Source organism: Schistocerca gregaria, chromosome 8 (assembly GCF_023897955.1).
Source record: "Schistocerca gregaria isolate iqSchGreg1 chromosome 8, iqSchGreg1.2, whole genome shotgun sequence".
Classification (NCBI taxonomy): domain Eukaryota; kingdom Metazoa; phylum Arthropoda; class Insecta; order Orthoptera; family Acrididae; genus Schistocerca; species Schistocerca gregaria.
In genome coordinates, this window is record NC_064927.1 from 427,395,389 (window position 1) to 427,421,156 (window position 25,768).

The 25,768-nt window shown below is 41.4% G+C and overlaps 1 protein-coding gene across 1 annotated transcript in view; it reads left to right on the forward strand.

The window, feature by feature from the left end:
- LOC126284627 (dehydrogenase/reductase SDR family member 11-like) overlaps positions 1 to 16,477 on the forward strand; it is a 68,043-nt gene extending 51,566 nt beyond the window's left edge. Inside the window, exons 4-6 of the mRNA XM_049983696.1 lie at positions 567 to 696; positions 6,550 to 6,696; positions 16,070 to 16,477. Coding sequence (XP_049839653.1) covers positions 567 to 696; positions 6,550 to 6,696; positions 16,070 to 16,111 — 319 coding nt within the window. The 3' untranslated portion in view covers positions 16,112 to 16,477. The remainder of the gene's footprint in view (positions 1 to 566; positions 697 to 6,549; positions 6,697 to 16,069) is intronic.
- Positions 16,478 to 25,768: the final 9,291 nt, after the last annotated feature.

A 25,768-nucleotide genomic window follows, 5' to 3' on the forward strand; every position in this document is an offset into this window, starting at 1 on the left:
GCATGGTTGTCAGAGGAAGCCAAAGATATTCTACTGTAGGTATTGTGCCAGCTTCAAACCAAAGAGGATGCATTCATCCTACATCTTTATACTATACACCTCTTTACTTCTGTATGCATCCTCTTTGGTTTGAAGCTGGCACAGTACCTACAGTAGAATATCTTTGGCTTCCCTCTGACAACCATGCCTCCATCCTTGCTACCTTCCCTGTTGCTTCATAACCTGGGTTGTGAGTAACTAAATCCACTTTCCCTTCTTCCGTTTCTTTCCCCTCTCTCCTCCCTGATGAAGGAACATTTATTCCGAAAGCTAGGAACTTAAATTTTCGGTTGTTTTTTGTGTTTCTATCGGCTGTACCTATTGCTAGAAAAGTTACGTTATTTGCTGTTTCCATAACCCGTGTCGCTGTATACAATGGTTTTACGATGCCGAAGTGTTTTGTACATATCAGTTAAATATCGAAAGGGTCCTCATCGTCCTTTTTGATTTCAGTGGCATATATTTAACTGAATTAAAAGCCTGTACGTGTGCTGCTGAAAATTTGATGCATACTTAACTGTTCCCAGTCTTTGGGGACACACACCGCCAGCTAACAGTGACACCGCAATGTACGCCGCTACCAAGCATGCAGTGCGGGTTCTCCTGGAAGGCCTCAGGAAGGACCTCGTCGCCAGGAAGAGCAACATCCGAGTTGGGGTGAGCTGAGTTCGTCATAGAACTCCATGTTCTTCTCATCTTTGTAATATTCACCTTCTTTATAACGTATAAGTATATTCCAAAAATCACGCCTACAGTCGTGGAAAAGAGCTCCAAATTAATACCTTTGACGCTGCGCTGATCCAGTATTAAAGCTGTAATGGATGTCACTGCATGTAGTGCCACCTTATGTCAGTATGGTGGTGCAACATCATACTGACAAGGATCAGATGCGCAGTGCACTAGACACGAACTGTAATCGGTGTTAAAAATTTCAGATTACGTTGCGGATACTGGGGATGGACCCTTGCGAAGCACTTGCAGGCACATCTCCCTTAATCATTACCAGGTTCTTTATCGCTGAATGTCTTCACAGCTTGGATAACACACAAAGGATTTGGTCCTTGAAAACTAGTATTGCAGGACAGTGGATCACGTTATGATCGTGTAGGGGCGTTTGGTGCGGCGGGTGGAAATAATTGTTAATGAAATGTTCCTATGATTTAATTAATGCTGTTGTTTGCCGTTCTCAACACTAGCTCTCTAACTAAAATATTGGCAACCAGAAAGTGATTAGCAAAACGTGAAGCCTGTAATTAGAATTCCTAGTGCCCACTTCATCTGAGAAATACTTACAGCCACAGCTTATAGCTCTGGGGAATTAGGAGATTGCCTGGGATTAATAATCAAAAATGATTCTTTCTTAAATGTTCACCATATTCTGAAAGTCACAGACCAAAAAGAATCCACACAATCCAACTACCAGAGCAGTTCAGAGTCTGATGCGCTGATGCAACTATAACTGTTCAAATTAAATGCTTAAGTGAATGATCGCCATAATTTATGATAATGTTCATCAAACGCCACGGTAAATAATGGTAGAATGTCTGTCCCGCGGCGGCACATGAAAATAAGACATACGCAAACTGAAGATAGATCATTAAAGTCATCCCAGAATTAACACTTCGCTCGAAAACGATTTCATGGTCATGCGTATCCCCAGTAACTTATTACGGCATCCGAAGCTGTTTATAGCAATGATAGCGACGCGTCGCGACTCCCGGCACAGATTGTGCGCTAATCAGCGTCTGGAGAGAACTGGGGCCTGCCTTTCTCGCGCAGCGTTCTTACATCCTCATGCCGTACAAAATTCACATCAGTCTCCATTGTGTGCCAGCCAGTCCGCTGTAACTAGCTCTGACGTCATAAATATTGCGCAATACTTTAAAAATCAATTAACCTGAAACGTTTCTAGTATGTCAGGAGTAATACTAAATCGGTATGAGTTGAATATCAGTCCAATAACTTTAACCACTTTCGAAATTTGTAATTTTTTTTGTAAAAATCATTGGCGCAACAGAAAAGAGCTAGAAACTTAAAAATTTATATTTAGATTCCTTTTGCATAACAATTTAGTAGAAACAGTATTCTGGATCTCACAAATTAAAATTTTTGTTGAAATTCATGAATTTTGGTTTTTGTCTTAAAAATTAAGGAAGCAAGATAGATTAAGTAGGTGAATAAATAAAGCTACGATGTTTAAATTTAAGTAGAATCGAGATACGCTACAATCATAAAGATGTAAGAAGTTTCAACTGAATAACTATAAAACTATAGCGATAGCGTATCTCCAAAGGGCAAGTTCAGAGCATTTCAGAAAGAATCGTTTTTTATTATGAATCCCTGACAATCTCTTAATTCCTCAGAGCTATAAGCTGTGGCTATAAGTATTTCTCAGATGAAGTGGGCACTAGGAATTCTAATTACAGGTTTCATGTTTTGTTAATCACTTTCTAGTTGTCAATAATGTAGTTAGAGAGCCAGCGTTGAGAATGGCAAACAGCAGCATCAAATAAATCATAGGAACATTTCAATAACAATAAATTCCATACGCCGCCCCACATATGGTTACTGTTATTTGCACAAAACACACAAACTTTATTTTCCTAAGAACCACTTAATTACACATGGCCTTAAAAGGATCAAATTAAAACTGTGGCTGAAGGCCTAGTTAAGAAAACTTACAATACCTCCTAGGCTGAAGGCCCAAAACCACACCAAAAACAAGAACGCCTGAAGGATTGAACACAAGTTATAAAAATTACTTTAAAGAACAAAGGCGGCTGAAGGCCTTACTTAAAAAAATTTCACATGGATACTCAGATGAAGGCCACACAAAAGACCTTAGCCTTAGGGCCTGGATAACAAGAATTTCATATAGAAAAAATTTCAAAATTTAGTTTTTAAACAAATCTATCTTCAAATTTTAATTTGTACGCTGAAGGCCTTATTTTAAAACAAACTAAATTAATAGACGGCTGAAGGTCTCACACAGTAAATCAGACTAAAATGAAAATTACAATCTAAAACCAACAGAACAGTGGAGCTCAGAAGTGTTCAAAGGGTCGCCCTGAGGAGGTAGCTCTTACGTAAGGTGAGGTGAGACAGCCAGTCAAGAGTAAGGTTCAATAATCGGATGGGATGGCAACCCGACCCAGGGACGGCTGAAGAACCGACCAACAACCTAATCAATTCCCTTCCTCCCCGACCAACGGTACGATAAGCGAAAATATCAGCAGAGGACGATGATGCCAGCTGCATCACGTCTTCAAAATTGGCATCTAAAAACAGCAAAGGCCCAATAACCACTATTAAGAAAAAAATGTGAACAAACAACTAAACGGCTGTCAAACTATGCGCTGTGCTGGGCATCATCAATACAACGAGGAAAAGACACTGCCGGAAAACAACGCTAATGACCGGGGCAGGTAGCTAGGGGGTTAACGGCTACAATGCAGAAAATACCGTTGGTACACTTCACTGATCAGTAACAACCAATTTAATAGTTCGACCATACAGGAAGAAGACTCCAACACACCATACATTGCTGATAACGGGGATGGCCCAGGAAGCAACAAAGGCGATGAATAAAGAGATGTCACAGCAGTTCAGGTTTCATAACAGGTTAACTGATCACTCAGCTTCAGTGTCCACGTTCGGTGGGCAAGGAACTTTGTAGCTCTCGCAGCTATCGCCTCACAATCCAACTGCACGTGCACGCCTCCAGTGGTTCCAGCCTGACCTCACGCTGTGGAGACTTCCTCGCTGCTCTGCCCATCCAACCGACTGCCACACACCACCACACGGAAATCTAGCGGTCACACCAAAGATGGTAAAGCAATACTAGTATCGATAAGCGCTGCTGCTGCCACTGGCGGAGGCAAGTCAGCTACTCGTTATGGTAGTAACTCGGGGATAAATAAAGCAGCACACGATTGCGACAAACTGCCAAAGAACAAACGGCATCAGCGCAAGCCAGCCATGGCTCAGTCCTAGATACAGTATGAGTTGGCAGTGTGCGAAAGTGGTGAAGCATCAGGAAAACAATGGAGCGCACACCATACCCATTAATGAAGAAAGACTGAGTACTCCGCTGTTTCGGTATCTGTAGAATAGCCTTAACAGCTATCTGTGGAAGATTGACGTTGCCGTCCACTAAAGTACTGTATGGTTACGCATGAGGAATGGTACATATTCTGTTGCCCACCCTGCTGGGATGTACATGGGTTCACACCATCTGCTTGATCTATTGGAACCCACATAGTTCGCCCCTCACTTCAGTATGGAACATTGGCCAGTGCCCGTGTGTGCTGAGGCAGCAGAAGAGCTCAGAAGTATGCGGGGGATTGTCGGCCGTCCAGCGTGCTATGCGCCATGGAAGACACATTTCCATGTTCCAGACACTGGGGTCACCAAAACGACCATGTTTAACAATTTTCCTGGCAGCATTACTTGTTTCCGCCACTCGCCATATGAGGGTATGTCCAGAATTGTTCAACATACGAGGGTTGCGCAAAAAATAATGCACCACATTTTTTCTTCAACAATTCTTTATTGAATATAATGGGAATTGCACAAAAGAAGGAATGTTTCGTCTACACATCCTGTTTTTCCAGGTAATCCCCATCTCGTTTTATGGCCTTGCTCCAGCGTGAAACAAGGGGCATATGCCCTGTCGGTACCAATCGTTGTCCTGGTGGCGAAACCAGTGTTCCACTGTGTGAAGCACCATCTAATCCCCAAAGTCTTCCACAAATGGCATCCTTTAATGACTCAAACAAGTGGAAGTCCGAGGGGGCTAGGTCAGGTAAAACAGCCGTGGATGGTCTCCCGGACTGCTGCAAATCGTAGAGCTTCGCCGAACTGCCTTCTGATGACCTCACCCACCGTGCCCAGCGACTAACCGTAAATCGGCAGCAGATGCTCGGTAGGCTTTGTACAAGTGTTCGTGAATATTCCCCACAGTTTATTTCTCTGCAGTAAGAAATTCAATGAAGGCACGTTGCTTGTAGGTACATCACTTAAAGCTGTCATTTTGAAACTGTTCTGCAGATACGCTATCTGTCTGAACTGACGGAAACTTTTCGCGCTCACTCAGACTTCAGATAATATATACGTAACGTTTTTAATTCGTAGCATTGTTACCGGCTGAGAGAAAAATGCGGTGCTCTAATTTGTGGGGCAACCCTCGTAATACTTTTGGTGTCCCAGCTGTTAGGAGGCATAGTGTTGCATCGCGAGCTGACCTCCAAATCTGTGAACACGGTACACACACAAATTAGTCAACATTGTGACATTGCATACCTTCCCCATGTGCGTCGCTACAGGGGGGGGGGGGGGGGGCGCATTCAGCCCAGACTTCGTTTTTACAGATCACAGGAACCGCATAGACCTGAGCGTGTGGACCAGTTCTTGCAATGAGAGGGTATCACACGAATGGACTTTAACCCTATCGAGTAAGTGTGGGATGCGTTGGGAGACGTATTGCAGAATGTGGTACGTGCAAAAAATGGCAAACAGTGACACAGTGCCAGTGAAGGAATGGAACTCCTACGGCAAGAACCTCTTACCGATCTTATAGTCAGTATGGGAGCACGTAGCAGAGCAGGCACTGAAATATCCGTGATGATCACACTGTTTGCGAATAATATCCCGCCCTTTGTAACGTCTGGCAACGGCATTACCACAGTGGATACACCGGTTCCCATCATATCACCGAAGCTAAGCGCTGTCGGCTGTGGCCGGCACTTGGATGGGTGACCATCCGGGCCGCCCTGCACTGTTGCCGTTTACCGGGGTGCATTCAGCCTCGCGATGCCAACTGAGGAGCTACTCGACCGAATGGTAGCGGCTCCGGTCAAAGAAAACAATCATAACGACTGGGAGAGCGGTGTGCTGACCATATGCACCTTCTATCTGCATCCTTACCGGAGGATGACACGGCGGTCGGATGGTCCCGATGGGCCACTTGTGGCCTGAAGACAGAGTGCTTTGTAACGTCTAGAGGACCATCTGACTTAATTCCAATTATTGTTTTTAAATGTCATTTCTGTTTATCATTTGTTACCTTCTGTATTATACCATAAGGGTTCTTCCTGTGTGTGGTCAAAGTTCTATTGAGACGTTACGTGGCAGTCACACTCCATACGAAAATGACTTCCGTCCTTCATTCCTATGCAGCAGTATTACTTCCATTTAAAATGGGGAAAAGTTAGCTGTAAAAGGTTCGCCTATTAAGGTGACTAAGGATGTAGAATGTACTGGGAGACTCGCGGTTTATTCCAAAGAAATTCGAACATCTAGTTTCTATTCTTCATGTCTTGGATTTACTTTAATGAGCATAGTGATTCACTTAGTTAATTTTGGAGTGAAAGCAGCTTAATGTAGAGGAGAAAGACAAATCAGTTATTCTTCCGGACTTAATTTTACTTAAGTAATCGTTTTTCTTGTAAATTATGATTATGGAGATATACACAAACATACTCATTTACACTGATATTGCCTTCTGTGCAGGAAATATCCCCAGGAATGGTGAAGACGGAGATCCTCACCAATACCACCAACTGGACGGATGACTTATATAACCAGCTGAATTATATGGAAGCAGAAGACGTTGCAGAAGCTGCGATCTACATGCTGTCCCAGCACCCACGCGTGCAGGTAAGCCACTCCTATATCTCGTATCAGCTCTGTCTTCATCTACATATGCCCTCCACGAGTCATTGTACGATGCTTTGTGGTTGGTACCTCTTACGCTAATAACGGTTTTCCTTTCTCATTACGTTTGCGAACTAAGTGGGGCGGTGGCGGCAGCAGTGGCTTCATATGCATCTGTACACGCCCTTGTATATCAAATTTTATCCTTAAGCTGTATAAGATGGTGGCAGCAGAAAGGGGACACAATTATCCTAGAATACAGATTAATCCCTTCATAAAAGACGTTTCGATTTCAAAGAAAAACTTTAAAAAAATCGTTTTGTAACCGGCAGTGAAATCTTGTATATACTCATATCTAAGATACAACTACATATATTCTCCGCTAGCCACCAGCGGTTTGTGGAGGAGGGCAAAATTCACTCCAAATTCATTGCCCCCTCTCTCTCTCTCTCTCTCTCTCTCTCTCTCTCTCTCTCTCTCTCTCTGTCTCTGTGTGTGTTCCACTCGCGGATCGCACGAGCGAGAAACGACTGTCTGAACACCTCGGTACGAGCTGTAATTTCCCTTAACTTTGAATGCTGATCATTGCGCGATTTGAAAGTTGGTGGTAATATATGCTCTACATCCTCGCCGAAGATCGGATTTCGGAATTTAGTGAGCAGACCCTTCTGTTTAGTGCGCCATCTAATTGCAAGTGAGTACCACTTCAAACTTTCTATGAGATTTGTAAAGTTCTCACGAATCTTGCCGCTCTTCTTTGGACCTTCACAATCTCTTGAATCAGATCCAACTGGTAAGTGCCCCATACAGACGAACAATACTCTTGGACTGGACGAACTAACGTATTGTAAGATATTTCATTCGTTGAAGGACTGCATCGCTTTAGGATTCTACCAATAAACCGCAATCTAGAGTTGGCCTTACCCGTTACTTGTGTAATCTGATCGTTGCATCTATAATTTCGAATAGTCACACCCAGATACTTGACGTATGTTACAGCTTCCAAAGACAGGGCATTTATTTCGTACTCTTATATTAATGGGGATTGTCACCTTGTTATACGCAGTAGGTTACACTTACTAATATTGAGAGATAACTGCCAGTCATTACACCACGCATTTATTTTTTGCAAGTCCTCATTGATTTGTTCACAACTTTCGGGTGATACTACTTTTCCTGTAGACTACAGCATCATCGGCGAACAGTCCATTGCCGCTGTCAATAAAATCAACCAGATCGTTTATGTACATCATAAAAAGCAGCGGACCTATTACACTGCCCTGGGCACACCTAAAGTTACGCTTGTTTCGGTCACCCCGTTCAGGACGACATACTGCTCCCTGTCTGTCAGAAAACTTTCTGTCCAACCGCATACGTCATTAGATAGACCGTAAGCGCACACTTCTTGCAGCAAGCGACAGTGCGGGACTGCGTCGAACGCCTTTCGAAAGTCAAGAAATAGGGCATCAACCTGGAAGCCGGTATCTATAGCCTGATGTATATCATGCACAAAGAGGGCCGGCTGTGTCTCGCATGACCGTTGTTCCCTAAAACCGTGCTGGTTTCTGCAGATGAGCTTCTCAGAATCTACGAAGGTCATAATGTCTGAACACAAAATATGTTCCATGATTCTACAATAAATCGATATCAGTGCAATTGGCCGGTAATTACGTGAATCAGATTTTCTACGCTTTTCATAGATAGCTATAACGTGGGCCTTCTTCCAGTCCCGTTGAACTTTACGCTGTTCCAATTACATTACACATGTTGGGTATAACTCGGTATGTCACGTCTGTGACAACAGTACTGGAGAATCTGAACTCAAAACAATCCATTAAGTAATGGACTACCGACATTCTTCGATATAGTGATATCATCTACATGATCGTCAGATCTATACAGGAACACACACAATGGATGTGCAAGTACAGATTGTGGACCTATGGTCGACCGGCACAAATTTTCATTGTCATTCCATTCTACAGGTGGTTGTAGCCATTGTTCGCAATTGCGAATTCATCTGATTTTCAGTTCATTTTATGACGTTTTTATGCACTTACAGTAACAAAACATGACAATGTATCATTAACAAATCCTCCATGAAGTAAGTTACAATCGTCCAAGTGTGTCGTGGGATACGATTAAATCTTACGTTAAACGCATCCAATGTATAATGCTTACATTGTAGATACTTGAAAGTGGCTTAAGGCCGAAATTATATTGCTGTACATCAAATAATTAAAAAGTCAGCTGCAAATACCAGAAAATCATTTAGAAAATTCATGGTCGCTTCGGACGCTGTCGTAGTGGTTATAAAACTAAAACATAACCTGTCAAGTGTTAAGTTTAGACGTTCGTATGAATTACTAGAAACGAGATAGTGTGTGTATATACGTAAATAGGTCACAAAACTATTCAGCTACTCAGTCAGCAGAAATAGTTCTTTCGTGTGGAACCTACACCAACGATAGCTGGCGCTCAATAACGGCTAACCTCCGAATTATTAGCGCCGCTTTAGTGTTACCCGAATTCGCGACACAAGACATAAAGGGTTAACTTCATTTACGCAGCAGGATTTGCAAGAACAGAGTTGACATCCTGCCAAAGATATCCGTTTGCACTTACACAAAATGGCACGAGCATTGCCCAACGGTAAAAGCGGAGTGGAGAAGAAAGCGGTTCGTTCTAGAAACGATACGGAACTAGGGAGACAGGCAGCTGTTACGGAAGTGAGTATGCAGCTTCCCGCATAGTTTTTATTAACAGCGCTGCTGCATTGCATACCTAGGGGCAGGGGTTGCTGTACCACAACTACCTTTCTTGCACAAACATCGGAAGCCTAGAGTCTGTGGTGCAGACAGTTATCTCTAAAATTTGTCATTCAACGTAGTTTGGCGCGAAGAGACTTACATACCGAGGAACGTTGATCTAGGCAAGTACGAACCTTGCTTTTGTTAATGTGCATTTTTTATACAGAGTGGGAATCTTCTGCTGTATCTATGCTTTTTCATGAAATAGATATTACATTTGTCAAACTGGCCATATCATTGAGTCATCCCCTCTATGTATAGTTCCTTGAAAGTAGTGTTTTGAGGAGGGAGAACTACCTAGTCGTTACAGTTCAACTTTCCCTGTTTAACACGTTACGGCACGGAAAATAAATACCGCATGAGTACAAAACTTGGCAGCATTAATGTCAAGTAATCAGTTAAATTGAAACACTTAATGGGCTGCTAAGACACATCATACCATTACATGTTGTTGTTGTTGTTGTCTTCAGTCCTGAGACAGGTTTGATGCAGCTCTCCATGCTACTCTATCCTGTGCAAGCATCATCATCTCCCAGTACCTACTGCAGCCTACATCCTTCTGAATCTTAGTGTATTCATCTCTTGGTCTCCCTCTACCATTTTTTCCCTCCGCGCTGCCCTCCAATACTAATTTGGTGATCCCTTGATGCCTCAGAACATGTCCTACCAACCGATCCCTTCTTCTAGTCAAGTTGTGCCACAAGCTCCTCTTCTCCCCAATTTTATTCAGTACCTAATTGGTTACTTCACCTACCCATCTAATCTTCAGCATTCTTCTGCAGCACCACATCTCGAAAGCTTATATTCTCTTCTTGTCTAAACTATTTATCGTCAATATTTCACTTCCATACATAACTACGCTCCATACAAATACTTTCAGAAACGACCTCCTGATATTTAAATCTAAACTCCATGTTCACAAATTTTTCTTCAGAAACGCTTTCCTTTTCATTGCCATTCTACACTTTATATCCTCTCTACTTCGACCACCATCAGATATTTTGCTCCCCAAATAGCAAAACTCATTTACTACTTCAAGTTTCTCATTTCCTAATATAATTCCCTCAGCATCACCCGACTTAATTCGAGTACATTCCATTATCCTTGTTTTGCTTTTGTTGATCTTCATCTTATACACTCCTTTCAAGACATTGTCCATTCCGTTCAACTGCTCTTCCAAGTCCTTTGCTGTCTCTGACAGAAATGCAATGTCATCGGCGAACCTCAGTTTTTATTTCTTCTCCATGGATTTTAATACCTACTCCGAATTTTTCTTTTGTTTCCTTTACTGCTTGCTCAATATACAGATTGAATAACATCGGGGATAGGCTACAACCCTGTCTCACTCCCTTCCCAACCACTGCTTCCCTTTCATGTCACTCGACTCTTATAACTGCCATCTGGTTTCTGCACAAACTGTAAATAGCCTTTCGCTCCCTATATTTTACCCCTGCCACCTTTAGAATTTGAAAGAGTATTGCAATCAACATTGTCAAAAGCTTTCTCTAAGTCTACAAATGCTAGAAACGTAGGTTTGCCTCACCTTAATCCAGCTTCTAAGATAAGTGGTAAGGTCAGTATTGCCTCACGTGTTCCAACATGTGTACGGAATCCAAATTGATCATCCCCGAGGTCGCCTTCCATCAGTTCTTCCATTCGTCTGTAAAGAATTCGCGTCAGTATTTTGCAGCTGTGACTTATTAAACTGATAGTTCGGTAATTTTCACATCTGTCAACACCTGCTTTCTTTGGGATTGAAATTATTATATTATTCTTGAAATCTGAGGGTATTTTGCCTGTCTCATACATTTTGCTCACCAGATGGTAGAGTTTTGTAAGGACTGGCTCTCCCAAGGCTGTCACTAGCTCTAATAGAATGTTGTCTACTCCGGGGGCCTTGTTTCGACTCAGGTCTTTCAGTGCTCTGTCAAACTCTTCACGCAGTATCGTATCTCCCATTTCATCTCCATCTTCATCTTCATCTACATCCTCTTCCATTTCCATAGTATTGTCCTCAAGTACATCGCCCTTGTATAGACCCTCTATATACTCCTTCCACTTTTCTGCTTTCCCTTCTTTGCTTAGAACTGGGTTTCCATCAAAGCTCTTGATATTCACGCAAGTGGTTCTCCTTTCTCCAAAGGTCTCTCTAATTTTCCTGTAGGCAGTATCTATCTTACCCTAGTGAGATAAGCCTCTACATCCTTACATTTGTCCTCTAGCCATCCCTGATTAGCCCTTCTGCACTTCCTGTCATTACATACCGGTACCATTACTGCTACAAAAGGGGTTCAATATGGCGCCCATCTATGTCCAGAAGAGCCTGAAAGCGCAGGATTGCATTCTGCTCAGCAGAACGAAGCATTTCCGTAGGTATGCTGGCTACCTCTGTTGATACACTGCGCTTCAGATCAGCACATGTGTGAATGTTCGCTTGGAAAACCCTCTCTTTCGAGTAGCTCCACAACCAGAAATCACAGGAAGTGAGTACAGGTGATCGTGGCGGCCATGCATTTGGAAACGATACGCTGATAGTTTTCAGAGAAGGTGAACTTCACGAGCAATGCACGATGTGGTCCCATCTTGCATGAAAACTGTTGAGTTCAGTGAGTCTCTGTCCTAAAGGGCGAGTATGACATGATGGCGAAGCATATCACAGTAACGCTGACCAGTGACACTGCACGTCTTCGGTCCTTGAGCGCCAGCCTGTTGAAAAAAAGAATGGGTCAATCGTGAACGTAGCTGTGAAGCCACATCATGTGGTTACACGTTGACCTTGCACAATGACTTCATGCAAATTGAATGGAGGTGAAGATCACAACACTTGGCAATTCTGTGCGTTCACCTGACCCGTCAGAGAAAATTGAGCTTCGTCTGTCCATAGGGGGCGTCGAGGGCCAGCCCTCGTAAACTTCAATCCTTGCGGGAAAGTGGAGAGCGAAATAAACACGTCGTTATGCGCCCTATGGTGCAAGCCGCTGTACGATACGGATCTTGTACGGATACCATTTGAGAATGGTTCAAAGCACCTTCTGTACAGTGGACCATGGGATGTTAAACAGTCGTGACACAGCACGCGCTCTGCCTGACGATCGGGAATTGCGCGCAGCGCTCTGCACCATAGCAACAGGGATTTTACGAAACACATGTGGTGCAAACTTTTCCCGGAGCGACGGCCAATTCTCCTGTTCATTCGAACCACTTCAGCACATTCCGCTCAGCAGGTGGAGAAAGATAACCCTTCCGTAATCTTTTCAGTCAGCGATATTCTCGAAGTGCAGCTGCAGCATTACCGTTGTATTGATGACAGAGCTGCAACAATAACGCCGTGCTCATTTTGTCCAGACCCTTGTTGTCACGTCAACAAGGGCACTGCGATAAGTCAAGTGTGTGTGACTATGAATCACAATGCCTGATCACGGCACCTTATGGCCATAGTTGGAACTGTACGGTGGGGGTGTGGCGCATGGATATCATGCACCCTATACTACGGGCATTAATGCTACCAAGTACGGTATCTGTATAGTAATTAGTTTCCGTGTCAAAACGTGGTAAGTAGGGAAAGTTTAGATTTAACCACCCGGTAATTTTCGTGGCACTTGGTCTTCCGGATACAAAAGTGCACACGCTTCACTGATCGTGGGGGCGATCAGTACTCTGAGCACCTTGATGCTTGTTCTGGCAAGCAACGTCAGTTGCTCATTTATGTTGTGAACTTTGTCTCTCTAACGCTGAATTCTTTATGTCTCCCGATAAGGATAATTTGCCGAGTTTTCTCCATGCAGCCTTCCATGTAATTTGGTACTTCCCCATACGGTTACCGTCGTTTTTGTGTGAAGTCAAATTTTTAAACGTGTGTTGTCCTTAAACTAATTGTCAACTGTCAGACAATTAGAACAGATAAAAATCTGTTGTACTCAGACTTAATGTAAACTAAAGAGTTATTTTATCCATGTTGGATCTTGTGAACTCCGCAGTCGTTAACGGTAGTTGGTGAATGTCTCAAACAGCAAAAAATACTTTTCAAAGTCTATAACCGGTTTCGGGCTGACATTCCCATCTTCAGACGGATAATATTTTCCGTTACTTTGATGTTTCGATCAACATCATGTCGTCAGTTCCACAATACGTTCAGTTCCACTGGATGGCGATTTGTTCTGTTGTTGTCCATGTGGTTTTCTAGATCAATGAATGTTTTTGAATGCCACCGCATCAGACACATGGTAAACAAATTTCTGTGACACACTTCATAATGTTCTTAAAATGCCTGTTCAGCATAGCACATGAGCTACACACTTGTGTGTCCTGTGATGGAATTGAACATCTACATCGAGCTACAAAACCACATGAACCACAACAAAACAAATCGCAATCTACTGAAACTTATTGTGGAGCAGACGAAATGCTGTTGAACAAAACGATCTAAGTCATGAAAAATATTAGCCATCTGAAGACGGGCATGGCGGCCAAAATCAGGTTATGGCACTAAAATAAAATGATGAACCAGTATTTGTAGCTTGTGGCGTTATTAATCAACTGAATGAAAATCTCTCTTACATTGTTCTAAATCTTTCCCATGGTTAGGTCAGCCACTAACAGTAAACATATTCTGTTCCGCACCTGAGCTTATTGTTCTCAGTGTTACCATTTTGCACAGTGTTCAAACTCGGTGGTCATTCTTACTATTCAGTGAAGGTTAGCGAGCATCGCTCTTGCTCGCCTTGATTACATGTCTGTTGTTCCACGTGAGCTTTGTCGATTCCCCCTACGCTTGTAAGTTTCCTTTATGTTCCCCTCGACTGTTTGGCTAACGTTGCAGAATTCGGATGTAATAAGCAACAATATATTACGGCAACGTCATACCAATGCGCAGGTTCAGGGACAGTGCCCAAACAGCCAGCTTAAACTTTCACATTACAGAGCTAATTGTGACACCTTTGAACATTAAATTAACAAGTACTTGGTAACGAAGCCACAGCAACCACGGCACAGAAAGGTAACTGTTGAATTTATAAATTCAAGTTGTGGTTGTGTTACAAAAGTGAACTGTTACTATGCTCTTAATTACATCACACGTATTTTTCACGATAAGTAGTTTTCCAATTACTATGACACCAGTTATTGGCATAAGCTTTAGTGGCTACTGTTGCCTTTTTACTAACGAATAGTTCTTGCAAACAGCAGCAACCATAAGAAACTTCATACCTTCTGTACCTCGTGATAACCTTACAATTTTGTTTGAATGTCGTGTTATGTGATGCTCTGACATGCATCACTGTATGAAAGTAGTCGCTGGGTTACCACTGCGAGTGCTCACACTATTCCCTCTTCTTCAAGTTGACACTAATTTCACTGACGATCTGCTTCCGCTCTTCTCATTGTAAACTGTCCAAAGATTGAATTAACTGATATTCAAATAATGGCAATTATTTGATAGTCATTATGCGATTTGGCACTAAAATCTGTAGCGGAACTGCATGACTATTACACGGGATATGGTAGCTATTGTTCCATAGCCAACGGCCAATACAACGTCATTCTCGAGTACGAAGACCAAGACAACGAGCCTGTTGAAGGCTTTAACACTTGCGTTTCCATCTGTATCTGAGCACTGATACGAATCGTTGCGGTGGCGAAAATAAGGGCCTCTTGCATTTTTAGTACAGAAACATTTCCATTCCGGGTTAATATTTCGTTTTTTTTCTTTGCTACAGCGAATTTTGAATCCTGTGTCAATCATGAGTGTCTGGACACGAACTTCAGCTCTGCTGCTACCCATTACATACGAAGAGTTTTTCTTGGTTTTCTGAGATGTCTTCCGATGAAATTGCTGTGGTACACGTTAAAGGCTTTACGCAATGCCCTCCTGACGGCGGAATGTGCCCTATTTCTCTCGCTACTCGTAGGTCTCAGCTTACCGGTTTCGCAGAAACGTAGTGATGCGCTGAGATTACACGGCATTATTTTAAAGAATGAGAGACAGAACATTAGTAACTGAAATTTACCCTTACTTAATACAACCGAATAATATCAAATCAGAACAAGCATTGCCAACTCCCTATGAGCAATGTTGTGATACAACATGGCTGGTAGATGTTGATTAATACACTATTTAGTTTACAGACAATAACCTTGCGAGCAAAACTTCCGTAACAGAAGAGTGAACTGAACACTTCAAATATGAAAGAAATAACGACTAGTGCATGTATCTGTTACTCAGAACAGAATAACTACAAAGCTCACTTTGACTGATATCAGTAGTGTTATGAAATGAACTTTGGCACCAAATTGTTTCAGGCTGGCTAGGGACCGACCGTTCGCTCATTTACCACAGACGCTTGATTCATTACGTAGTTACTGATTGCCCGTACGCAAGGGTCTAAGGTCACCAAAATGTCTATCAAAGGTTTTCATGAATTACGTTATTGGTTTTACATTCTCATGATAAAGTTGTCATTCTTCGTCGTTAAGCAAAAGACAAACAATGCTATCTAAGTATTACATGAAATTCTCTGAATTTGACACTGAACAATGAAATACAAATACTGTTTGTTTTTATGTTACAGGTTTATGACATCATCCTACGGCCGACAGGGAATCCGTACTAGAAAAAGGCTTAATGTAACTGCCTTCAGCTAAAACTCTTCGCAAGTCACATTTACAGGCTTCAAGATAAAAACAAAAAATGTTTACACAATTGACATGTTTAACTGCATCTCCATTTCATGCTAAGTGTTGATTAAATACGGAAGAGATACATGTGTACAAGGGAGCCAATACAAATAGACAACAGAAGTTAACATTACGGCTGAAGAAATACCCTGCTGTTCTGATTTTGTGGCAACTGTTCTAAAAGGTTTCTCTATAAATCGTACCAATTTTGTAACCTTTTGTTATCGCACTATTAATCCCAAATGTATAAGAAATAAACAAATTGTAGAGATGTGGCTCTACTCTTTGTGTGATACGCATTACTCATTTTCTTACTTGGTTAATTATTAGTGTCGAAAAACCATTTCTTTTGTTAATTGTCGACCCCCCCCTCCAGTGTCAACCTTCCTTTCGTTTACTTCGCTGTATTCCTTCCCTCTTCTCCATTGTTATAATTATTACGAATTGTTCATCATACGTGACGAAATTTCCAATAAATGTCCAATATCCTTCAGTGTTCAGAAAGTTCTAATGGTCAAAATACTTATTCAACGTTTAGATATTCCCTAATACTTAGAGGTTTGTTTGGAGTATGTCAAAAAAATAAGGCAATAACCATATTAGAACAAATAAGCCCTCGGTCACAAATATTAAGTCAAAATTGACCAGGTTTCGACGCTAGTATGAGCGTTGTCATCAGAATTATACTAAAGGTTCTAAAACATATTAAGTATATAATACATTAATGTACATTAATGCACATTAAAGTTTGTACTGCCGGGCAAAAGATGCAGTACTTAAGTCACGTATTAAAGATATAAGCCGGAAAGGTGACGTCATGAATAGTTGTTCGAAAGATAGCGAGCCGCTAAGGGCTGCTCGTACTTGAGTGAACAAGAGTTGCAACAAGACTGAGGTGAGGTGCCCACGTTAGAAAGTGTGGGCAAGTAAACATGGTGTTGCTACGAGCGCCATCTAGTAGCCGCAGAAACAACTAGGCTACTGTACATTCAAAATTAGAAACATGAAATTGTGATGTAGCTGATTCAGGCATAACGTAAGCATTAATAATAATAGGACGAAGTTACATATTTATCTGCTTTAAACAGATACATTTTGTAACGTAATAAAAGTTGGCATAAAAGACAACTGCAAAGATGTAACAGGAAAACATTTCCGTAAATTGCATGAGGAAATTTGAATCAAAGATCAAAGCAATGGCACAATGCCGGCTTCGGTGGTCTCGCGGTTCTAGGCTCTGTCGGGAACCGCGCGACTGCTACGGTCGCAGGTTCGAATCCTGCCTCGGGCATGGATGTGTGTGACGTCCTCAGGTTAGTTAGGTTTAAGTAGTTCTAAGTTCTAGGGGACTGATGACCACAGCAGTTGAGTCCCATAGTGCTCAGAGCCATTTGAACAATCAAAGCAATGGCTTTAAACAGTTGAAAAAGTTTTTATATCGCAGCTGCAGCTGTTCGTTGAGAATGAGGCCATCATGACGAGAGAGACGTTTGAAAATCTCCAATTCCTCTGAAACAACTAAACTACGCCCGTTGTTTTGGTATGCAGAATATTATCGCCTTTGGCTTTAGGCACGTGTCCAGTAATTAAAAGATGATCGGTAAAGGATCAATTTAGGAGACTGGTGCCGTTCTTTCTCAAAAGATGTTCTTTGTATCTGACGGTGAAAGCACGTCCAGTTTGCCCTATATAATAGGAGGAGCAGGTACCGCAGATCTTAAAACGCCAGAACTTGCGTAGGGGAGCGAATGGATTTCAAATTATGAAATTTCTCTTTAGATTATTTTTAGTAGAGAAGGCAACATTGCAGTTGTATTTGTTGCGAAGCATGCGCTGAGTCTGATAAGAAATGGGTCCTATGAAAGGAATAGAAAAACGTTTTTTTGTGTTAATTTCAGTGCATGAGGTGTTGAGCGTGGTAGTAATTGTAGTTTCCTTCTTTAGGATATCGTCCACTATGTTAGGCGTATATTCATTGACTGTTATGGTTTTAAGTAAATTAATCTCATTAAACTTTTGTGTTGGTGGTATAGAGGTGGCTCGGTGTACGGCAGAGTGAAAAAGGCCATTTTTTGAGACTGTCAGGTCTCCTCGAGCTCCCTGAAAGAACCCCCTTCATTAGAAACACTTCTGCCGAATTTGGCATCAAGACAAAGATGATGAGATAAAATTTCGTGATTTTGTAACTGACTCAATTTTGTAACAGACTTCCTGGTATTAAGAATGTTTCCAGAATGAGATTTTCACTCTGCAGCGGAGTGTGAAACATCCTGGAAGATTAAAACTGTGTGCCCGACTGAGACTCGAACTCGGGACCTCTGCCTTTCGCGAAAGGCAAAGGTCCCGAGTTCGAGTCTCGGTCGGGCACACAGTTTTAATCTGCCAGGAAGTTTCATTAAGAATTTTGTTTCTTTCTTAGTCTTAATATGGTAATAAAATTTATATACTTCAAAATATTGGAAATATCAAATTGACTTTCATTTTCGACATCAATCAATACATCTGAACAATTTACGAATTTTATATAAGAAATTTTTTAGTGTTACACTGATGTGTGATCTAAAGATAAACAGGATCGTGCAAGGTGCAACGTTTACAACAAAAGTGGTTTGGACCGAGACTGACACTCATATATAAAATACGCAGTCCATTGTGACACAAATGAATTGTTCGGAGCCGGCCGTTATGGAAGAGGTTCTAGGCGCTTCAGTCTGGAACCGTGCGACCGCCACGGTCTGAGGTTCGAATCCTGCCTAGGGCATGGCTGTGTGTGATGTCCTTAGGTTAGTTAGGTTTAAGTAGTTCTAAGTTGTAGGGGACTGATGACCTCAGTTGTTAAGTCCAATAGTGCTCAGAGCCATTTGAACCATTTTTTTGAATTATTCGATGGCCCGCATTTCGATAAACAGTCAATTGTTCGGTAGCCCTGATTACATCACACCCTCAGTGGTTCCGTTCATGGAGTGGTCACGAACTAGGCACTAAGCAAACAATTAACGCGGCTTCCTTTGTTGGAACTTGTCCTTAGTCTGTCTTGCAGTGAATTTTCACATGTTTTGAATGAATTCGCATGAATTTTTTCATTGTTCGTGACAGGTATACTCAGTTTATACTGGAGTTTAATATTGCTGTGCCATTACTTGAGGGTTTTTGTTGTGGCGTATTAACGTCGGTTTATCGCGGTACATGGGTATTTTTTGGTTATTTTACTTATCGCGGTACTTCATAAAAATAAATATCTATTAAATACTGCAATATCATTTTCTTTGTTACACATTGTCAGCTAAGACGAGACTTCGAAATAACCCAATACCACATAACATAAGTACGGACCTCGGCTATTTCGAAGTACGTACGGAATGATATTTTAAACACAACGTGCGACCCACCGCCTGCTAATAGATAGCTCGCGTGAGCGTTGCTATTTTGTAAAGAAAATGTGCGTGCTTTTACGCAACATGTAATAAATTGGTTCTCAAGGGGCTACTGGTCATCATGTACCAAACTCGTTAAGTAACTGAGATATTATAATACTCGTTGAATGGAAAATTTTTCATTGTTATTCCTTAGTTGCTAGGCCAAAATGGAGAGAACCTCCTTTGCTGTTAAGCAGCCAAACTTAAAACACACTCAACTCAATCAGTAATCTAAATATTAATAAATAATATCTAGTTTCACTTTTTAACCATTGGAAGATCAAAATAGAGAAATCTCACTTCTACAGTTAGAATTTTTACATTAATTGCTAGTTATAAACTATCGCCAGTCGTAATGGCCGACCAAATGCAGCTAGGGGAGACCAGCCCCCTGCAGCTCGAAGTTCTGAAAATAAATTTGTTAGTTATAATTAATGACAACTATCATGAGTGGTGCCCACTAAATCAATAATACACACTTTCTCATAACAATTATATTTTGCTAAGTAACAGCCAAACTTACATTAAATACCAGATTGCTATACAATGGTGGCCTCGTGCTAGACGAAGCAAAATAGCAGTGTGTTTTGTAAAGTCTTCAATCGTGTTCATTCTCATGACACAAAGATTACAGACAAAAATGTATTCCTCTTATAACTGCTTGTGAGCTTTGGTGGTAAGAATTACTTTTCAATATTTATTATACAGCGCGCATACACACGCAGCCTTCAAATAATTTATAGTTAACACGTCACACGAGCAAAAACATATTTTTCACAAAAAATGTCAATTTACGTGACGTACCGTCACTTGGGCCCCCCTAGTGAGGGTGTACTTCATACTGTTTACATATTTATGTACAGTCTCACTGCTGTCTCGCATCATTAGTTCAGTGTTCCTGTTCCCATAAATATGGTAGGTTCATTTAGTTCAATACACAGTGATACATACAATCTGCTGAGAAAAATGTGCGAGACAGGCGAAATACCCTCAGACTTCAAGAAGAATATAATTCCAGTTCCAAAGAAAGCAGGTGTTGAGATATGTGAAAATTACCGAACTATCAGTTAAATAAGTCACGGCTGCAAAATACTAAGGCGAATTCTTTACAGACGAATGGAAAAACTGGTAGAAGTCGACGTCGGTGTAGACCAGTTTGGATTCCGCAGAAAAGTTGGAACGCGTGAGAAAAAGGTTAAAGAAAGGCAAACCTACGTTTCTAACATTTGTAGACTTAGAGAAAGCTTTTGACATTGACTGGAATACTCTCTTTCAAATTCTAAGGGTGGCAGGGGTAAAACACAGGGAGCGAAAGGCTATTTACAATTTGTACAGAAACCAGATGGCAGTTGTAAGACTCGAGGGGCATGAAAGGGAAGCAGTGGTTTGGAAGGGAGTAAGACAGGGTTGTAGCCTCTCCCGATGTTATTCAATTTGTATATTGAACAAGCAGTAAAGGAAACAAAAGAAAAATTCGGAGTAGGTATTAAAATCCATGGAGAAGAAATAAAAACTTTGAGGTTCGCCGATGACATTGTAATTCTGTCAGAGACAGCAAGGGTCTTGGAAGAGCAGTTGGTCGGAATGGACGGTGTCTTGAGAGGAGTATATAAGATAACCATCAACAAACACAAAACGAGGATAATGGAATGTAGTTGAATTAAGTCGGGTGATGATGAGGGAATTAGATTAGGAAATGAGACACTTAAAGTAGTAAAGGAGTTCTGCTATTTGGGGATCAAAATAACTCATGATGCTCGAAGTAGAGAGAATATAAAATGTAGACTAGCAATGGCAAGGAAAGCGTTTCTCAAGAAGAGAAATTTGTGAACATCGAGTATAGATTTGTGTCAGGAAGTCGTTTCTGAAAGTATTTGTATGGAGTGTAGCCATGTACGGAAGTGAAACATGGACGATAAATAGTTTGGACAAGAAGAGAATAGCTTTCGAAATGTGGTGCTACAGAAAAATACTGAAAATTAGATGGGTAGATCACATAACTAATGAGGAGGCGTTGAATTGAATTTTGGAGGAGTTTGTGCCACAACTTGACTAGAAGGAATCAGTTGGTAGGACATGTTCTGAGGCATCAAGGGATCACCATTTTAGTATTGGAGGGCAGCTTGGAGGACACTTAGCAGATTCAGAAGCATGTAGGTTGCGGTACGTACTGGGAGATGCAGATGATTGCACAGGATAGATTAGCATGGCGAGCTGCATCAAACCAGTCTCAGGACTGAATACCACAACAAAAACACACAGAATTATGTGTCATATATAGTTCATATGTTTTAGATATGTTTCGATCTCACTGTTACAGGTGAGTACATTGACTATTTGCAACTGTTTTTTATCAGGAATGTGAACAATCCGGAATCGTACAGATCCGATACGAACTGGCTTATGCTCCCCCATATGGGTTACAGGTGTAACGAAAAACGGGTCAAAGACCTCGCCGGAGCCTTCAAATTGTTGAGACTATCTTTTCATTATTTATGCTGATATGTCCATTGGATTAATCAACGAAGAAATATATATATATATATATATATATATATATATATATATATATATATATATATATATATATATATATACATATATATATATATATATATATATACATGGTGGTCCATTGATCGTGACCGGGCCAAATATCTCACGAAATAAGCGTCAAACGAAAAAACTACAAAGAACGAAACTTGTCTAGCTTGAAGGGCGAAACCAGATGGCGCTATGTTGGCCCGCTAGATGGCACTGCCATAGGTCAAACGAATAGCAACTGCGTTTTTAAAAAATAGGAACCCCCATTTTTTGTTACATATCCGTGTAGTACATAAAGAAATACGAATGTTTTAGTTTACCATTTTTTTCGTTTCGTGATAGATGGCGCTGTAATAGTCACAAACATAGGGCTCACAATTTTAGACGAGCAGTTGGTAAAAGGTAGGTTTATTAAATTAAAATACAGAACGTAGGTAAGTTTGAACATTTTATTTTGGTTGTTTCAATGTGATACATGTACCTTTGTGACCTTATCATTTGTGAGAACGCATGTTGCTACAGCGTGATTACCTGTAAATAGCACATAAATGCAATAACTAAAATGATGTCTGTCAACCTCAATGGTTCAAATGGCTCTGAGCACTATGGGACTTAACATCTGAGGTCATCAGTCTCCTAGAACTTTTTTTTTTTTTGTGGTCATCAGTCTACTGGCTGGTTTGATGCGGCCCGCCACGAATTCCTTTTCTGTGCTAACCTCTTCATCTCAGAGTAGCACTTGCAACCTACATCCTCAATTATTTGCTTGACGTATTCCAATCTCTGTCTTCCTCTACAGTTTATGCCCTCTACAGCTCTCTCTAGTACCATGAAAGTCATTCCCTCATGTCTTAGCAGATGTCCTATCATCGTGTCCCTTCTCCTTATCAGTGTTTTCCACATATTCCTTTCCTCTCCGATTCTGCGGCGAACCTCCTCATTGCTTAACGTATCAGTCCACCTTATCTTCTACATTCGTCTATAGCACCACATCTCCAAATGCTTCGATTCTCTTCTGTTCCGGTTTTCCCACAGTCCATGTTTCACTACCATACAATTCTGTACTCCAGACGTATATCCTCAGAAATTTCTTCCTCAAATTAAGGCCGGTATTTGATATTAGTAGACTTCTCTTGGTCAGAAATGCCTTTTTTTGCCATAGCGAGTCTGCTTTTGATGTCCTCCTTGCTCCGTCCGTCATTCGTTATTTTACTGCCTAGGTAGCAGAATTCCTTAACTTCATTGACTTCATGACCATTTATCCTGATAAGTTTCTCGCTGTTCTCATTTCTTCTATTTCTCATTATCTTCGTCTTTCTCCGATTTACTCTCAAACCATACTGTGTACTCATTAAACTGTTCATTCCGTTCAGCAGATAATTTAATTCTTCTTCACTTTCACTCAGGATAGCAATGTCATCAGCGAATCGTATCATAGATATCCTTTCACCTTGTATTTTAATTCCACTCCTGAACCTTCTTTTATTTCCATCATTGCTTCCTCGATGTACAGATTGAAGAGTAGGGGCGAAAGGCTACAGCCTTGTCTTACACCCTTATTAATACGAGCACTTCGTTCTGGATCGTCCACTCTTATTATTCCCCCTCGGTTGTTGTACATATTGTATATGACTCGTCTCTCCCTATAGCTTACCCCTACTTTTTTCAGAATCTTAAAGAGCTTGCACCATTTTATATTGTCGAACGCTTTTTCCTATGAACGTGTCTTGATTTTTCTTTAGCCTTGCTTCCATTATTAGCCGTAACGTCAGAATTGCCTCTCTCGTGCCTTTACTTTTCCTAAAGCCAAACTGATCGTCACATAGCGCATTCTCAATTTTCTTTTCCATTCTCCTGTATATTATTCTTGTAAGCAGCTTCGATGCATGAGCTGTTAAGTCTTAATGTTACCACCGTTGCTTTTAATGTCACCAAAGGTTGTTTTGACTTTCCTGTATGCTGAGTGTCCTTCCGACAATCATATCTTTTTCGATGTCTTCACATTTTTCCTGCAGCCATTTCGTCTTAGCTTCCCTGCACTTCCTATTTATTTCATTCCTCAGCGACTTGTATTTCTGTATTCCTAATTTTCCCGGAACATGTTTGTACTTCCTCCTTTCATCAATCAACTGAAGTATTTCTTCTATTACCCATGGTTTCTTCGCAGCTACCTTCTTTGCACTTATGTTTTCCTTCCCAACCTCTGTGATGGCACTTTTTAGAGATGTCCATTCCTCTTCAACTGTGTTGCCTACTGCGCTATTCCTTATTGCTGTATCTATAGCGTTAGAGAACTTCAAACGTATCTCGTCCTTCCTCAGAACTTCCGTATCCCACTTCTTAGCGTATTGATTCTTCCTGACTAATATCTTGAACTTCAGCCTACTCTTCATCACTAGTATATTGTGATCTGAGTCTATATCTGTTCCTGGGTACGCCTTACAATTCAGTATCTGATTTCGGAATCTCTGTCTGACCATGATGTAATCTAATTGAAATCCTCCCGTATCTCCCGGCCTTTTCCAAGTATACCTCCTCCTCTTGTGATTCTTGAACAGGGTATTCGCTATTACTAAATGAAACTTGTTACAGAACTCAATTATTCTTTCTCCTCTTTCATTCTTCGTCCCACGCCCATATTCTCCTGTAACCTTTTCTTCTACTCCTTCCCCTACAACTGCATTCCAGTCACCCATGACTATTAGATTTTCGTCCCCCTTTACATATTGCATTACCCTTTCAATATCCTCATACACTTTCTCTATGTGTTAATCTTCAGCTTGCGACGTCGGCATGTATACCTGAAGTATCGTTGCTGGTGTTGGTCTGCTGTCGATTCTGATTAGATTAACCCGGTCACTGAACTGTTCACAGTAACACACCCTCTGCCCTACCTTCCTATTCATAACGAATCCTACACCTGTTATACCATTTTCTGCTGCTGTTGATATTACTCGATACTCATCTGACCAGAAACCCTTGTCTTCCTTCCACTTCACTTCACTGACCCCTACTATATCTAGATTGAGCCTTTGCATTTCCGTTTTCAGATTTTCTAGTTTCCCTACCACGCCTTCCTACCAAGCTTCTGACATTCCACGCCCCGACTCGTAGAACGTTATCCATTCGTTGATTATTCAATCTCTTTCTCATGGTAACCTCCCCTTGGCAGTCCGATCCCGGAGATCCGAATGGGGGACTATTCCGGAATCTTTTGCCAATGGAGAGATCATCGTGACATTTCTTCAACTACAGGCCACAGGTCTTGTGGAAACACGTTGCGTGTCTTTAATGCAGTGGTTTCCATTTTCTTCTGCATCCTCATGTCGTTGATCATTGCTGATTCTTCCGCCTTTAGGGGCAATTTCCCACCCGTAGGACAAGAGAGTGCCCTGAACCTTTATCCGCTCCTCCGCCCTCTTTGACAAGGCCGTTGGCAGAATGAGGCTGACTTCTTATGCCGGAAGTCTTTGGCCGCCAATGCTGATAATTTATCAAAATTTAGGCAGTGGCGGGCATCGAACCCAGGACCGAAGACGTTTTGATTATGAATCAAAGATGCTACTCCTAGACCACAGGTCTGCCAACCCCTAGAACTTGGAACTTCTGAAAGCTAACTTGAAAGTAGGCTGT